The 13,736-nt window shown below is 57.7% G+C and overlaps 1 protein-coding gene across 3 annotated transcripts in view; it reads left to right on the top strand.

The window, feature by feature from the left end:
- The first annotated feature begins 4,469 nt into the window (after positions 1-4,469).
- Positions 4,470-13,736, top strand: part of ZNF385C (zinc finger protein 385C) — a 58,816-nt gene continuing 49,549 nt past the window's right edge. For 2 of the 3 annotated variants that reach the window (XM_088067999.1, XM_088067998.1), the window contains exon 1: positions 4,513-4,587. In XM_088067999.1, the coding sequence (XP_087924125.1) occupies positions 4,551-4,587 (37 nt within the window). In that variant the 5' untranslated portion in view covers positions 4,513-4,550. Of the gene's footprint in view, positions 4,588-13,736 lie in introns of all 3 variants that reach the window. The other variant, XM_088068000.1, reaches the window with a different exon arrangement.

The raw sequence follows: 13,736 nt of genomic DNA, 5'->3' as shown, positions 1-13,736 counted from the left end.
ACAGTTTTATGGGGAACAGGTAATAAACCCATCTTTGTCCCTCTTCTCTTGCCTTTGATAATGTTACTGGGGCTCACAGATCCCTTCAAAGTGTTGGTCTTCCTTAAAAATAAGTCCATTAAAAATTAAAACCACTTTCCTATATAATAAAATTTACTCTCTGCAATTATGCAGAGGGAGCAGTTATCGGCCTTCCATAGATTTTAATTAAAAGTTACAATGGGAAGGAAATAACAACGGCCATAAAATAACAGCAGCCTCTCCCCTAACAATGAGTTATTGGTGCCTCTGTTGCTCAGGTGCCTCTCAAAGTGATGCTCAATGGTGGTGAGAGGTGCTGGGGGTCCCTCGTTTACTTCTGCAGCTCTGGGGGAGTTCCTGCACCCATGGGTGCCCAAATGGGTGCTCAGCTCAGCTTTGACCCATTTGTGCTCTTGTTTCTGCACCCCAGTTAGAGAATGAGGCCGTGCTGCCTGTGGTGCCCATGGGGTGGGGTTAGGGTTAGGGTTAGGGTTAGGGTTAGGATTGGGGTTGGGGTTGGGGTTAGGGTTAGGGTTAGGGTTAGCTTTGGGGTTAGGATTGGGGTTGGGGTTAGGGTTAAGGTTATCATCACCCTGCTGATGTGGCTGTGCAGATCCTGGGGTGCAAACCACAGTCCAGCTCTGTCGGGCTGTGGGGTCATGGCTTCTCCCCTTTCAATCCCTCCAAGCTGGGCTCATCCAGCACCCCTGAGTCCTTCCTTGGGAAGTGTGTTCTGGCAGAGCAGGGCTGTGGAAGCTGCGTGTGCCTGGCCCAGATATTTTGCAGAGCTCAGAGAGAGACCATCAAAGGCAGCTCCGCACTCACGCTATAAATAGCGGTGCCCGGGCTGGTGCAGGGGCTGCCGGTGGGAACGCGGTGCCTCCGTCACCTGCAAGCACCTGCTCATGTGGAAAGAGCTGCAGCAGTGGAAAAGCTTATTCCATGTGTACAACTCTTCCAGAGTGCAAACCTTTGCTTCTGAGGATGCCTCAGGCTGGTCTGAATCCAAACACGGGTGTTTGTGGGGCCAGTGCCCCTCACCCACGCTGGCTGTGGGGCTGAACTCCCCAGCTGGCCAGGGCTGGGTCACTGCTGGTTGAGCTGATCAGACACAGGAGAGAGCCAAGCTGCTGAGGCTGCTGCAGCTGCATTCCCCCCATGTCAGCTTTTTGTTTTCCTGGAGTCTGGAGATGCTGTGGTGCCACATCCCATCCCACAACCCATGTCAGCAGCGTGTCATGGGAATCAAGGTGAATTGAACCACCTGGAGCCCAGCTGGGCCCTTGCACCCAGGCCATGGACTGGGGACCAGTTCTGCCCCGTGCCAGGCTGCTCTGGCAGCTCCCTGTGGGCTGGTGCTGCCCAGTGCTGTTGTTCCTTTAACCAGTTACAGCTGACAAGTGTTCCACTGCTGATCTCGTCATCGCCTTCCCTGGGTCCTGGCTGTGAAGGTGCTAAACCCCCCCTGATTTGGCTCTGAAACGTTTATGAAATCTTTATGGGCTTTTGAAAAGATTTTAATTCCCTGACACTGCTGCTTTCACTGGGAAAAAAAAAATAAATTATGACTCAATGAGCAATTACAGCTCAACAGCTGCTGAACGGCCACGGCAGCTGCTGGAGCAGCTTGGCACGGCTCAGCACGGTGGCCGAGGAGCCAGAGAGCCTTCCTGGAAAGTGGAGCTGGGCCTGAATCACCCCACACCGACCTTCCTTGGCTGTGGGACCCTGGCTGGGCCCTGAGCACAGCCCCTCCTCTGCCCACCTGTCTCCCACGGCCCTCGGTAGCCAGGAGCCTGAGTTGTGCCTGGTGCTGGTGGCTGCTGTGCAGTGCCAAGGAAGGAGACAGCTCTAGCTGCACCTGGAGAGCTGGGCACTGCAGCCAGCCGGTGTCGTGGGACCCCAGTGGGTGCTGCAGGAGGGATCCTCCTTCCCTGGGGTGCTGTGGTTCCATATTTGGGATTGGCAATGTCTCAACAGCATCATGGCTGGGCCAGCCTGTCACCCCTACCCATCACTGGAGAGGTGCCACCACAGTGTCCCTGGGCAGCGCCAGCTCCTCCCTTTGTGGGGGGATGTCAGAGCTGCCAAAGGATGTAGAACATTGGTGTAATTGTAAAATTCCCTGTTTACTGAAAGCAGAGCTGCTGAGCTCCAGAAACATGATGAAAGAGGAAGGTTGCCCTGACAGTGCCCATTCCTTCCTGGCAGTGCCCATTCCCTCATAGTTCCCTCCCTCCTGGCAGTGCCCAATCCTATTTCCTCAGAGGCTCATTTCTGCTTCTTCAAGTGCACAAAGTTGCTGTACAGAACTGACAATGGGGTTGGGAGAAATTCTGTGAGCAACTGCAGTGTGCTGGAGGGGCTGGGTGTGCTGTGCCTTCTGCTGCTCTGTCCCATGGCACTTCAGGGTGCTGCAGTTGGAGATGACCTTCTCTTTGTTTAATGTTTTGTCTTCAGCTTTGGAGATATCTGCAGCAAACCAAAATGTTTGAGGGTGACCGTGGTCTTGGCACAAACAGTATCTCGGGGGGAAGCAATGTGAAGGGCTGCTCTTGGAAGAGTGAAGCCAGAGTTCCCATGGGAAGGAAGAAATGCATCCATGCTCCCCAGTGCTGGAATGCTGGGAGCTGTGGGTCAGGTAGGAGGCCTCATCTCTGCAATTCTGGATCCCCGTGCCTGGAAGGGGAGTGCAGTCCCTTCCCTGCACTGTGGTGGAGGCAGGATGAGGCTGAAAGGGTTCAAGTAAATGAAAAAAGTGTGGAGGAGCCCCAGCCATGCCTCTGCTCCTTGGAGAAGAAAGCTACACCATCATCATCAGGCTCCTGACAGCCAAGGTACTGTAAAGTTTGAGATCCATTAGAGCAGCTGTAATTATTTATAGGGAGGAAAAAACCAACATCCTATATTGTACAAATCAGATGGCACAGCAAACAAATGCACCGAGCTTTGGCAAAAGGGCTCTGAAAACCCAAAGTGATTTATGATGAGCCAGGATGAGGCTCAGTGGTGCCACACTGCTGCTCCTGGGGACCTGACTCTGAAAGCAGAGGGGAAAGGGACTCCTGGTGTGGACAGGTGGGATCTGCTGCTGCTGGGCCGCCTGCTTGTGTTCCGGGATCTGTGGACCCAGAAGTAGCTCAGACTGGGACTCCCCACTCCTGGCTTCCCCCTCCCTGGCCTCTGGTGGCCCTGGAGCCTCCTGTGGGCTTGCAGGGGTTTGGAGCAGCACATGCTCTGCCCCCGCTTCAGCAGCCTCCAGCCTCTGCCAGCAACAGCACGGGGCCAATCATACCTCTGCCTCTTGGCATCAATTCCGTGTTTTAGCAGAGGCAAAGTTGTGAGCAGGCAATTGCTCTGGGACACAGGAGCTCCTGGGTACCTTCTCCAGAGGAGAGGGCTCTTGGCCAGAGCAGTTCCCTCCCAGTTGGGCTCCAAAGCTCAATTAGCAGTTTTGGGAAGTGCTTTGAGATCCTCTGCAAAGTGTCCTGGCGGAGGGCAAAATGTGATTATATAACGTGTCTAGACAGCATATTCCTTGGGGCAGGCAGCAGGACGCTTTTATATCTCCTCTCCTGTGTCAGCACTGTGTGGCCCCGCTGAAAGGTTCTGGGAGCTGCTAAAATATTAACAATGATGACAGCGACAGGCCAGCTCAGACTTTTGCACTTAAAATTGTTGATCTTAGCACAAGGTGGGAGCGTGGCAGCAGAGGCACCTTTGCCTGGTGGCACCTTGTGCTCCAGCTGAGGAGCACGGAGCACCTCCCTGCAGGCCCCCTCCCTCCATCCTGCCCCGGGCTCCGCTTCACCCTCTTGGAGCAGCCAGGCTGCCCGGGCATGGCCACGGGTCCTGTCCCTCCGTGCTGCCTGCTGGGCCTGGCTCGGACCAGGGGCTCTGCCATCGGCAAAGAACTGCAGCCCCCGGCGATGCCACCTCCCTGGAGAGCCGGGCTGTCTGCTGCCACTCAGGGTGCGGGACTGGAGACCCTGAGACCGGACCCGCTCTTCTCCGGGGCGCTGGTTGCACACGGCATCCCAGTACCCTGAAATTCAGGTGCCCTCCCCACTGTGTCCTCCTCTGCGCGTCTAACCACACACCTTACCGACCCCCCAAATCCCCCGGGAAGGGCCTGGACAGCCCCTGTGTTCCCACCGTCCCAGCCCCGGGCAGCCGTGACCGAGGGCTGCGCGACGGGAGGATGCCCCCGAGCCCCTGCGGGATGCAGCTCCGGGATGCAGCTGCGGGTGCAGCTCCGGGATGCAGCTCCGGGATGCAGCTGCGGGTGCAGCAGCGGGATGCAGCTGCGGGATGCAGCACCGGGATGCAGCTGCGGGATGCAGCACCGGGATGCGCCGCCGCGGTTCCCCCTCCCACTCCGTGCGGGCGCCGAGGGGGGGTTGGACCGCGGCGGGGCGCGCGCTGCCTTCATCCCCCCCCTTCCTCCTCCTCCTCCTCTTCCTCCTTCTCCTTCTCCTCCTCCTCCGAGAGCGCGCTCGCACGGCCGGGAGCGAGAAGCCGGCGAGAGGATGCTGCAGACGGCGGCCGAGCCGGGAGCCTGGGCAGGTAGGGCGGGCGGGGGCTGCCGGTACCGGCGGCCGCGGGGCTGGGCTGTGGGCACGGGGAGTTGCAGGCTTAGGAAAGTTGCGGGAGGGGGAGGATGCGCTGGAGGGGCCCCGGGAATCGGGATGGGGGCCCGATGTTCGCCCGGCGCTCCCCGCGCTCCGTCCCGGCGGGTGACGGGGCAGGGGCGGCGGGGGTGACGGAGCCCCGGCCCCGCTGACCCCCCGGAGGGGTCAGGCTAGGATGGAAACTTCTTGAGCGGAACTTTCCCGAGGCCAGCCTCTCTGCAGCGCGGGGCTGAGGTTCCCACGCCGAGCGGGACCCGCTGGGTGCCGGTAACCCCGGCTGGTCCCCGCCGTGAGACCCCACGGGTGTGCGCCGGACTGGGGTCTGCGGCAGCAGCTGGCCGGGGGTGGCGGTGGCCCAGGTGTGCGGCCCGGCCGGGGCAGGGGGCGGTGGAGCGGTCCTTGGGCCCCTCTGGGCCCGGCTGTGCTGCTCGGCGTGCACAGCACACCCTGCGCCTTCCTGGAGCTGCATACGTCCATGCTGGGATCGGGACTTGGAGAGCTGTGCTGGGAATGGAGCCGAGGCTCTGGCTGCCTCCACGGGGACTCTTGGTTCCTACGGAAAAGGACCTTCAGAGAGCTGTACAAAAGATCTTTCTGTTGGCTGTGTCTCCGGGTGGGAGCAGCGGGGTCCCCTGGTCCAGGAATGTGGAGGCAGAAGCAGGATCCGCACTCAGCAGATTGACCGCTCTCCCCTGGCCATTACCAATAGACTTTGCTGTTAACTTGGAGCAGCAGCTAGTTATGGTGGAAGCTTTTAAGGAGTTTGCATCGGGGTGGGCAGGGCTGGGGCTTGTTCTGCCCCAGAGCGAACCCCACGGATCCCGGCACAGGGACGTGCCTGCGCCTGCCCTTGGCAGCGCCATGGCAGGGCGGTGAGCGCCGATCCTGCTGGATGGGCGTGTGGGAAAACAACATCTTGGCACAAGAGGCTGCGATTTGTTTGCAGAGCAAAATTTGAAAGCGCTGCTTAAATAGGGGAGATGATTCTGTGTGAAGGTGAGGGGTCTAGAGCCTGGTATCGCACTCCTGGAGGCTCTAAGGGGTTTCCAGGTTGATTCACCAGTGCAGGGATCAGCACCAGCTCACTGGTACCTTGCTGCTGGAGCTGCCCCTGCGAGGGCTGGATGTGTCTGTGGGTCCCACGAAGTACGGCAGCACCTCTGGGTTGCAGTTCTGGGTGAAAATGTGAGGCAGGAGCTGGTCCTGCCCTGCTCAGCCCTGCACACACATTGGCTTCACCCCCTGCTTACCTGGGGTGTCTGAGTGCGGAGTGGAGATGTTTGTGAGCTGCATGTGGGGCACGGTGCCTGAAAATAGCATCAATGGGCAGTGCCACTGTGTGTGACAGCCTGAGGATAAATGAGGCTCTGTCCCGGCTGCCAGCCTGGCTGGGAGTTTCCTCAGTGACTGCCATCCAAATCCACCACCACTGAGTTTTTTTAAGTGACTGCAGGTGTTTTCCGATGGAGCATCCAGCCCAGTGGCTTTGCTGAATGATGTTTGGGTGGAACATCAAACACTGAGGGGATGGAGGAGCTGTGCTGGTCCCTCAGTAGCTGCCAGTGTGATTCTGCCAACCAGAAACTCTCTTGCCATATGCAGAGTTCAGGGCAGGGTGACGATACTGTGTGCTGTGGATTTCGTGTTGTTCTATAATCTGCCACGTGCATTGGAAAAAAGGGCCGGTGTGACCCTGGCTGTGGCTCTGGCTGTGAATGCACAGAGCCTGGCTCTGCGTTAGCAGGGCTGTGACGTCATGCCAGGCTGTGACTTCCCACTGGGAGTCTTGTACACGAGCATCCCTGAGCTGGCATCCCTGAGCTGGCATCCCTGAGCTGGCATCCCTGAGCTCTCCATCCCTGAGCTGGCATCCCTGAGCTCTCCATCCCTGAACCCTCCATCCCTGAACCCTCCATCCCTGAGCTTCCATCCCTGAGCTCCCCTCCCTGAGCTCCCCTCCCTGAGCTCGTGCTGTGCTCGGCTGGGGCTCCAGAGCGGCTGCTCTCACTGCCCAAGTGCTCTTCGACTGACAGAGCAGCAGCCTCTGGATGGAGAAATCAGGAGGCTGCTTTAATAGTCCCAAGAGTAACAAATATTTTTGTGGGTTGGTGGTTCACTGGCCTCAGGGCTTAGATCACAGTGCTGCACTTTGGGAGGGTTGCATGTCCTGGCCATGGTAGATGAGGATTGGGGTCTGGCTGCTCAGGTGAGGAGGTACCATCCTGCTGGAGTGTGCACTGCCAGTGGGATCAGAGCAGCCTTCCCATCCCATCCCATCCCATCCCATCCCATCCCATCCCATCCCATCCCATCCCATCCCATCCCATCCCATCCCATCCCATCCCATCCCATCCCATCCCATCCCATCCCATCCCATCCCATCCCATCCCATCCCACTGATGTTCTCTGCACTGTTTATGGGGGCTCGTGTTCAGCATTCCCAGCTGTCCCAGGACAAGGCTCCTGTCAATGTGCCAAAGGGGACATGGACAGGGATAGGGCAGAGCTGCCCCAGCTCATTCTGCCTGCTGCTCATCCCCATGGGCTGGCAGGAATGTGCAGAGCCCGGAGTGATGCTGTGGCCCCAACAGAGCGGCACCAGGAGCTCGCCTGGCTGTGGCGAGCCATTCCAACCCAAAAATACTCCCTGAGCATTGCCCCAGCATCCTCAGACTTCAGCTGGTGGCTGGTAAAGGAACCCTGGTCTTTGGGCTCTTATTTGTTGTGTTTCTGGGGATCTTCCTCTTGTTTGGCTTCTCTCTAATGTTCCTGGGGAGATCGATGTGTTTCTACGAGTGCACAACACAAGTCTGTTATTGACTGAACAAGGACCTTTGCATGGATCTTCCCAATCCAGTACTGGATGTGTCAGTCACATTTCTTCACACTGGTGAATTTCCAGGGCTAAAAGCAAATCTGCTGTGGAAGCACCGGGCAGTCCCCAAAACGATTTACGCATCATAGGGGCAAAGATTCCCTTTCCCAGCCCTGCAGCCCTTCCTGTTCCTCAGCTCGATCAGAACTGGAGTTTGAGTTTTCCAAAGCCAGAGCCCTCAGTTCTGCAGCTCTTTAATCATTTCTAGGGATGATAAAAATGCAAAAATGTGCACCCAGAGCAGAATAATGAAGCCCATGAGGGTCTATTTGTCAATTTAGCAACGATATTGTGATGTACAAAGGCTGTTTCTTAGTATGATGTTCTGAGATTGCCTCCAAAATAGCACCATAATTTCTGTGTCAGAAAGCCCCTGTCAGGAAATATGTCTGTGCTCTCAAGGAAACCCAGGCTGCAGCTGCACCGTAACAACTGCTCCATTTCTCTTTAGAAATACAGCAATTTACTTGCCAGTCATCAAAGGGAACCTGCAGATTTAGTAGCTGTGAGCTGTTCTGCGGGCATGGGATGCCCCAGGTCCCGTGGGAGCCGCCCTGGTGCTCCCCCAGTGCAGGTGTTGGTGTTTCAGAGGCATCAGGATGCCCATGTGCCCAGCCTGGCTGCACCCTGGCCATGGCAGCAGGGCTGGCACAGGCACACCGGGCTGTGGGCACAGGGGGAACTCTGCTCTGCATGTCTGTGGGACAGAGTGGGTGCTTCCTCCATCACTCCTGACTCCACAGGGGCTGAAGGCACAGAGAATCCCTCGCTGTCAGAGAGCCCTTTATGGCTGTTTTTTATAAAACACACCACTTTTCCCCCTGCAATGTAAACAGCCTTTTCCCCAGGATGAATTCCCGGCAGGGCGCCAGGGAGAGGGGCTGGGGGTGGGTTTGGGGCTGCGGGGCCCTGCAGGGGTGAGCCCAGGCTGGGCCCCGCTCATGGGGGAGGGTTCTGGGGGAACCTGGCCCTGGCTCGGGCTCTGAGCCCTCAATACCAAACAAATCTGTGCTGCTTTGAAATGGGAATGTTCCTGAGTCGTGATTTTCCCTGGCCTAATTATGGAAATTTATTAATTAGTTGATAAGAAAGATCACTGGGAAATTGCAAAGGAAACATTTTGAGGTGAAGCCCTACTCTGTGCCTGTGTCTGCCTGGAGTCAGGAGCTGCTCCAGCTGCTGGACCTTGGTCAGGCAGCAGTGGCTGGGCTCGGGGTGCTGAGGGAGCTGGGCATCCCTGCTGCTTCCTATGGTGAGGTTCTGGATTCCTCTGGCCAACAGGTTTGATCCTGGCAGCTCTGTGCCAGCTCTGCTCACTCCTCTGCCTCTGCTCACCCGTCAGGGAATGAGCTGGGGCCTCTCTGCTGGGAATCAGGCTGATGCCACTCATCTCCAGTTTGAGTATTTCTGCTTCTGACATCTGGCCAGTCTTGCTCTGCATCGGGGGATGAAGGAACTGTTCAATGTGGGGTGGGTTTGGCCTGTGTAAGATCAGAGGGGGTTCTCATCTTCCCATCACCTCCTAGCTCTCTGAGAGCTCTGCTGCCTTGGAACTGGGAGAATTCTGCAGCCACTGCCCTGGGGACATCTTTGGTCACATCTTTGTACAACCACATGGCAAAGGGCTAAGAGCTTTTTGGAGGATATTGGAGGATATTTCCCTTTATCTGTTGGAGCAGGAGAGACATGGAACCAACGATGCCTCTTGCCAATTGTAACTTGGCTCTTGCAGGTGCCACTGTGATGCTGCCCTGAGTGTCCAGAGGCTCTCTGGACCCTCTCAGGACCAGGACCAATGTGGCAGAGATACCAATAGCCACCACTGGTGGTGAGAGGATCCCAGCAGAGCAGCACCCTAGCCTGCTGGTTTTTGTGGATGTGGGTAATTTCTGGCATATTTTTGGAGGCTTGGGGTTTTTTTTCCCCGAGAACTTTCTCTGTTACTGTGTGTGATTTGCTGCCCTTGGCCTCCTCAGCCACGTGCCCAGGGGATGTGGCATGGCTGCTGTTTGCCTTGGTCGGAAGCGCTGCCGCTCTGAGTTCGTTTGAAGGGCTGAAGGCACAGAGCCGCTCTGTGCACCGGGCTAGGGGCTCTTCTGAGGAGCCTGAAATGCTTGTAGGAAAAAAAACCCATAAAAATCCCAAACAAGGGAAGCTTGTTAGGGAGCCAGCAGGAGGCTGGGAGTGGCACAGAGCGGCTGCTGGCCGAGCTGGGGGCGAGAGCTGAGGTCAGGCAGTGGCTCCCTCCCGCAGCAGGTTCCTCCACCTCCGAGCCCTCCCGCCCAGTGCTGGGTGTGCTTCCTCTCACTCAAGGCCAGAGCCTATAAATATCCCAACTCCAAATTTTCAAGAAGTATTAGGAACTCTCCAGGCTTATTTTTGAGGGCTGTTACGAAAGGGCTTGAGCGGATTAAAGCTCTCCCGGATTAATCTGTGCTCAGGAAGGCGGGGGGTGCAGGAAGGGCAGTGCTGGCACCCCCAGCCTGTGATGTAGGGGGTTCACCATGACCCCCGGGCTCCCCACTCCCCATCTTGCTGGGACAGGGGGCAGCAGCTGTGGGGCAGGGGGGGGACACTTCCACAGAGCCATGTTCCCAGTCCCTCACTTCTCCCAAGCCCCCAGGAGCCCCCCAGACCCGGCCAACATCTGTAGGGCTGCAGGTTTGCACAGGTCAGTGTCAAATTTATGTGCCCTCTGGTTTCTAGAGGAGGTAATTAGCCAACAGGTGTAATAACAATTTAGTAAATGTGTCAGATAAGTGAGCCAGTGTGGTGCAGAGCACGCTGTGCCTTTGGAGGAGTCTTCCAAGGGCTGGGGATATGCCAGATGGGAAAATAGCAAATTCCCTTGTCCAGGCTGGGGTCTGTCCATCCTGGGTCTGTGCAGGAGTTCACTCCTGGCCAGGAGCTGCTGCAGGGCTCGGGGAGGGACCTGGGACTGGCGCTGCAGGGTTCACACCTGTTCCAGAATCTCACCTTCCTGGCCAGATGTGGAGGCAGATGATGACTTGTGTGCTCCATTACCACTGGAAGGCACAAAGCAGTGCCAGAACCTCGGGGCAGGATGAGTGCTGACTGATGCTGGCTACGGCAGAGGATGAGTCAAAGCGATTTACAGACACCCAGCAGCCACCTGCACCTCCAGTGTTGGCCTGCTGCTGGCACTGCCACAGTGCCAGTGCTGCTCCCATGGCATGGAGCTCGGGCCCAGGGAAGTGCCAAGGTGGGTTCTGGCAGCAGAAAATCAGCTCCAGCGCCTGCTGGCACTTGGCATCTGCTTGGTGCTGGGAAAGCTTTTCAGTTTGGGAACATTTCTCCTCCTGAGGACTTGGGCAAACCCTCTGGCAAGAACACAGTGGTGTATGACAGTGAGATGCTGGCAGGTGGCAGGATGCCCCTGAGCGCCCTGGGAGCAGCTCCCCACTGCTCACCCACCCCTGGCTGGCCAAGGAGCTTTTCCTTCTCCTGCCAGTGGTGGGAACCGCAACCCTTTTGCATCCCCAACTGAGGGACCGCTGGCTGTGGAGTGCCAGATGATGCAGGCAGGGCAGGGTGTGGGATCCTTGGAGGGTCAGGGTGCTGTGATGCTGCGGCCCCAGGCACTAGGTGTGTCCCCCCATGGGGACAGTGATGGGGAGAGGCACTGGTTGGTGGTGAAGTGCCTGCTGCATCACCGATAAACAACTGCCCCTTCCAATCCTCATTAGCACACGGAACACGAAGCCTGTTTTGGCTGTGGGTGGGGCAAAGCGTGGCTGGTCCCGGGGGGCTCATGCAGATGGGGGTGATGGGTCTGTTGGAAGGTGGTCTCAGGTCTTGAGGGGCTGCAGAGGGTTGTGCATGGCCCTGCTGACACTGTCCCCAGCACAGGGCTCCTCATGTGGGCAGGGCAGGGCAGGCAGGGTCACAGAGACGCCTCTGTGGAGGATTTGGCCTCTCCCTGCCTGCCCTGGCTCCAGCAGAGCTTTGATGGGTGTGAATCAGTTACAGAGCAGGAAACCCTGCAGAACCCAGAGGCAGCAGTGCAGGGGTCTCACCCCCTCACCACCCAGCCCCATCCTGCAGTGGGATCAGGCACTGGCTGCCCAGCACCGCTGGCTGTGCCCACTGCCAAGCTGAGTGACAGAAATCCTGCCTTTCTTCACCTGCTGACAAGGCGTTGGAAAAGGGAGAATTCTTTAAAACATAAACCAAATAAAATTAGGTCTTCTGGTAAGGGATTAAATGGGGGCCCTCAGCTGTATTTATAGAAGGTTCAAAAGTAAATCTGTTCCCAGACTGAATAAATATTTTGCTCAGGCAGGCACGATCTTCAGTTCATCTGTCTTGCAAAGACTTGAGTGAGAGGGGAATTGATTTTCTTCAGCCTGAACAAGGCAAGCGCCTCTTAGACCCAGATAGAAAGTGAAGTCCCATTATTGGCTGAAATGGGGAAGCAGCTGGGAAATCATTAAAGCAAAGACAAAGCTGCTTTAGGGAGGTGACAACTCGCTGTCCTCCGTCGTGGCTGGGGCTGCCACCCCTGAAACTGCTGTGGGGCTGTGTTGCTCTGACCCCATGAGAGAGTTTGGAGACACGGGGTGAACATCTGGCCGCAGCAGCAGCTCCCTGTGGGAGATGGGAGTGGCTGGTGGCCGGCACTGGTTGTGTGATTGCACAGGTCCAGTGGCATGGGGGAACCTGTGGCTGGCTCAGCTCATCCCCCTGGATGGAGGGGGATCCGTCCAGCTGCGGTGGCGGTGCCAAGGACATTGAGCCCGTTCTCTGCTGCTGCACGGATCACCTGGAGGTGCGGACACACCGACAGCCAGCTCAGCGCTGCCGGACACGGAGTCACCGGGGCTGGACCTGCTCTCACATGTCGGGTTTTTGCGCTCCTACGGCTGCCGTGCTGCGGCTGCCCTGTCGCTAAGGATGAGAGGAAATCGCTGGCACATCGTGTCACTTCCCCAGCCTGCGGGATGCAGCCACTCACATGGTCCCCGGGCTGATGCAGGTGGTCCAGGCAGAGGTTCCCCTGGCAGCGTTCACCCCAGCGCTGGGTGTTCAGCGCAGTTCCAGCTCAAAGAGCTTCTTAATTCAAGCCGACACCTGGTGTTTGCAGACATCAGTTACCGCCAAGACAAGAGCTCAGTGCTTTGCACTTGATAAAAGCAGCTGCCGGGGCAGATCCAGAGCGGTGTGAACTGCGCAGCCGGGGCTGCCGGGGCTGCCGGGGCTGCCGGGGCTGTCCGGGTTCCCGGGGCTCCCGGGGCTGTCCGGGGCTCCCGGGGCTCCCGGGGCTGCCCCGCTCCCCGCGGCTGCAGCGCTCCCCTTGTCCTTTCCCAGGTCATAAAGATAACAATAAAAGGGAGAATGAAGAACAAGCCAAAGCACTTGGCAGTGTTTTCCAGCTTCTTCTCGCTGTTTTCCGTGGCAGAACCACATCAAACAGATGCTTGCCTGCGAGAAGGTCCCCAGCCCCAGGTGGGTGCCCGGAGCTGGGACGCTGTGATGGAGCGCTGGCGAGAGTTTGCTGTGTGAGCTCTGTCCGCCCCGCGCTAAAAAAAGGCACAAAATGAGCAAAATTATGCGCTGAGTCACTAATCGTTCACCCGCTGCTTTAGTCACCAGTGCTCCCACAGCGGGGGACGTTTGCTGAGGGGGCACAAACTGAGCTGTCACCGCGCTCGATGGATGTGGCCGAAAGCAGCGAGGAGCTGCTGCTGCAAGCACGGCTTCTGACACCGGACCGACCACCGGGCTCCACGGCCACAGGAGCTGCTCAATTAATGACAACTCCCTGATGAATCCATTGATTAATCGCGGCCGTGTGCTGCAGCGGAGTCACTGTCCCTGTCCTGCTCCCTGTGCTGCTCCCTGTGCTGCTCCCTGTGCTGCTCCCTGTCCTGCTCCCTGTCCTGCTCCCTGTCCTCCCACGGGTATCGCAGCTCCTGCCGAGGGACACGGGCTGCTGTTCCGCGGCTGCTGGTGCGGTGTAGCACCCCCTGCTCAGGGGTGGTGAGGCTGAGCCGAGGGCTCTGTGCCTCAGTGTCCCTTCTGCCGGTGTCCCCCACCCGACACAGGGATGTTTTAGCCGTAACCCGCCGTGCCGGAGCCAAGCGTGTGTGAAAGAGCCTGTCTCAGCACAGGGAAGAGCCATAAAGGGCCTATTTATGGAGCTGGCTCCTCACAATGTTTTCAGACACAGCCCTCGCATGTTTTCATAA

Source organism: Pseudopodoces humilis, chromosome 29 (genome assembly GCF_049639895.1).
Source record: "Pseudopodoces humilis isolate 2021_Gansu_Grassland_sample_001 chromosome 29, ASM4963989v1, whole genome shotgun sequence".
Lineage (NCBI taxonomy): Eukaryota > Metazoa > Chordata > Aves > Passeriformes > Paridae > Pseudopodoces > Pseudopodoces humilis.
This window is presented reverse-complemented; position numbering and strand designations above follow the sequence as displayed.